The sequence below is a fragment of the Echinops telfairi genome, unplaced genomic scaffold (genome assembly GCF_000313985.2).
Source record: "Echinops telfairi isolate 266 unplaced genomic scaffold, ASM31398v2 ScPeMD7_7420;HRSCAF=8458, whole genome shotgun sequence".
Taxonomy (NCBI): Eukaryota; Metazoa; Chordata; class Mammalia; order Afrosoricida; family Tenrecidae; genus Echinops; species Echinops telfairi.
Window position 1 is genome coordinate 52,750,894 of NW_022111320.1, and position 2,696 is coordinate 52,753,589.

Sequence of the window (2,696 nt, forward strand, 5' to 3'; positions counted from 1 at the left end):
GACATGCCTGCCGACGGCCGCCGCCACCACCAGTGTCCAACTCAGCCCGGGCGTCGGAGTGGAACCGTGTCCCTCAGGGTCCCCGGTGGGACTTCTACCAGTGGGCGCCTCTGGATGGGCCATCTGCCCGACTCAGGGGCTCCAGGCACAGCCAGCCCATCACAGTCCGGCTCTTCCCACCCGGTCGCTCCAAATCTTCCACTCCGCCCGCGTGCTCAGAGCTGACTGCGAGAGTCCCACTCTGCCATCTTAGTTCCAACAAGAACCTCCTGGGAGTGAGGAGTCTGACAGAGAGCCGGAGACCCGGAGCTGACAGCAGACCTGGTCACTCCTTTATTGGAAGAGGTATGCGCTGTGTCACCCGGTAAGCCTGAGACCCCAAGGAGATTTCCAGTTGAAGATTCAGAAGGTTCGCCTTGAGCTCATAGTGGCCCTGGATGAAGCCGCGCGTGTGGCAGCTGCGCCAGCGCCAGTAGACCTGGATGATGCGAACGGCGTTGAGCAGGCGGCAGTACCGGTTTCGGATTCGCCACATGCGGAACCAGGCCTGCACTCTGACAGCCGCCCATTCTTGCCGGGCGTAGTGCTCCAGCACCATCTGCCGCCTCTTGGTCAGCACCTTCAGCTGCACCTGCCGCCACCAGCACTGGATGGTCCAGACGCGGAGCGCCGCGTGCAGCAGGGTCCTGCGCACCAGGGTGCCGCGCCACCAGGCCTGGATGGACATGGCTGCGTCTTCTCTGGTCATGGTGTTCTTTTTGGGGTCTTGCAAGGGAAAACAGGACACTCAGGACATGCCAGCTCAGCCCCGGGGTGAGCTCGGAAGGGGCCATGACTTGCAGTCAATAATCATGCCTTTCCCAAACTGCAGGGGCCGTGGGCATGGCCGTGACCACAGCCCCAGCCCAATACCGCCTCTCCCATCCACTAGTTACTTGTCTTGGGCACGCTGCCTTGCCCCTATGCCTCGGTCTCCCTCTGTCAAACTGTGCCCTGCAACCTCACCCTGCTCTACGTCCAACGGGCTGGCCAGTTCAGGGTAAGAACATCAGAATCTACGACCCAAAGTGGTCATGTCCCCCCCAGGATGAGCCACCCACCTGGGGTCCACATCCATCTCCTTCACACCCACCCACCTGTTGGGGAAATAGCAACCCTGGTTCCTCCTGCCCTCTTCCCTCTGACTTCCGCTCAGACCCGCAGCCTGCTCCCCGGGTCGCACCAACACTCAAAGATGTGTCAGTCCCCATGCTTTGTGAGCAGGCTGAAACTTCAGCCAGCACACACACGCGGCCCAAACACACAGACAAACTCACTTTGGGACTTTGGTGGCATTTCCCAAACATGGTCCCCACCTTACAGCCCTCCACCCACTCCCTGCCTCGCTCCTTCCCACCACCCCTCCTGTGTCGACCCAGCCCGCAGGTCTCTCTCTAAGACGGGGATGGGGGAGAGGACAGCCAAGGGGGTGCCGATTTCTGCGGCGTCGGCTCTGTGTCCAGGGCCTTCTCTCCATTTGCCTGCAGCGACCTCCACTCAACCTGCTGTCCTCCGGCAATAACGGCCAATGGCCCTTGCACACACCCAAGTGTCTCTCTCGGGACAAGAAACTACATGGTCACCAACCTCTGGGCACCAGACACATCGCAGGTCAAGGCTCTCCAACACTGTAGAGCCTGGCCCCAGCTACCTGCGCAGGGCTAAGGAGGGCAGTGGCAGTGCGTGCATGGAGGTGTCGGATGGAGTCCCCCCCCGGGCACCGTCCACCCCCTCCAGCCGTTGCTCCTTCAAGCTCCTCAACCAATTCGACTCCATCGCTAGCGCTTTGGCATGTTGACAGGGGCGTGATGCCCTGTGATCAGAGTTTGGTGGGGGGAACAGGGGTCTCTCTCCTGGCTGGCACCAAGTCGATTGTTAGCTCCTCCTGAGCTCTCCTAGGACCAGGACTGAGGGGGAGGGGAGGGGAGGGTTCCCAACCTGCACTAGCTGGGAATGTTGGGGAGGGCGGGAGTGGGGGTCGAACCCCCTCCTGCCTACACGCTGTCAATTACCCATGGTTAGGAGGTAGATAGGTCCATGTCCGGTCTGCGCTCCTTCTGCCGCGGCTGCAGCAGAGAGAGTGGAGGGGTGGGGGTGCTGATGTCATAATAGCGGCTGTGACTCAGGCACCAGCCAGGCTCCCAGGGGCTGGGCCCCTCCGAAGAGGGAGCAAGAAAAACTTGTCCTCCTGCCAAAGCCCGGGGGGCGGAGGGGGGGGGCAGAATACCCCAATTTCTGACCCATTGACACTTAAGATGTGTAAGAATAGTCATCAGAGCCTGGAGAGTCCTCAGCAAATGAACCCCAGTTCCTTTCCACGAGGCTGGGTCTTGTAGAGGAGCCCTTGGGGGGGTGGGGGCGCATGCGCGGCGCTGGGCTGACAACCTCAAGGCAGCACCTTGGGAGAAAGACGGGGCTCTCTGCTCCCGTCAAGAGTTGTGGAAACACAGGGGCCGCGGGTGGCTGTGAGTTTGGTTTGGGATTCAAACCAAATAATGCGCCTCCCTGTGGGTGAAGGGGGCTGTGAGCGGGCTGCTAGCCCTCCAGGGCGGCAGTTTGAAACCACCAGCTGCTCCTAAGGGGGAAGGCGGGCTCTCTGCTCCTGTGGCCCAGACGCTCAGCCTTGGGAGCCCCGGGGCGGGTCCACCCTGTCCCCC

General features: G+C 61.5%; 1 protein-coding gene across 1 annotated transcript; it reads right to left on the minus strand.

Annotated features, from left to right (window-relative positions):
- Positions 1-310: 310 nt before the first annotated feature.
- LOC101640953 (IQ domain-containing protein F5-like) lies at positions 311-2,091 on the minus strand. The gene is made up of 2 exons (XM_013007865.3): positions 2,052-2,091; positions 311-765 (listed from the first exon to the last, which is right to left on the minus strand). Exons 1-2 carry the CDS (start codon positions 2,053-2,055, stop codon positions 326-328), a joined length of 444 nt encoding a protein of 147 aa, XP_012863319.2. The 5' UTR covers positions 2,056-2,091; the 3' UTR covers positions 311-325.
- Between the last annotated feature and the right edge of the window lie 605 nt (positions 2,092-2,696).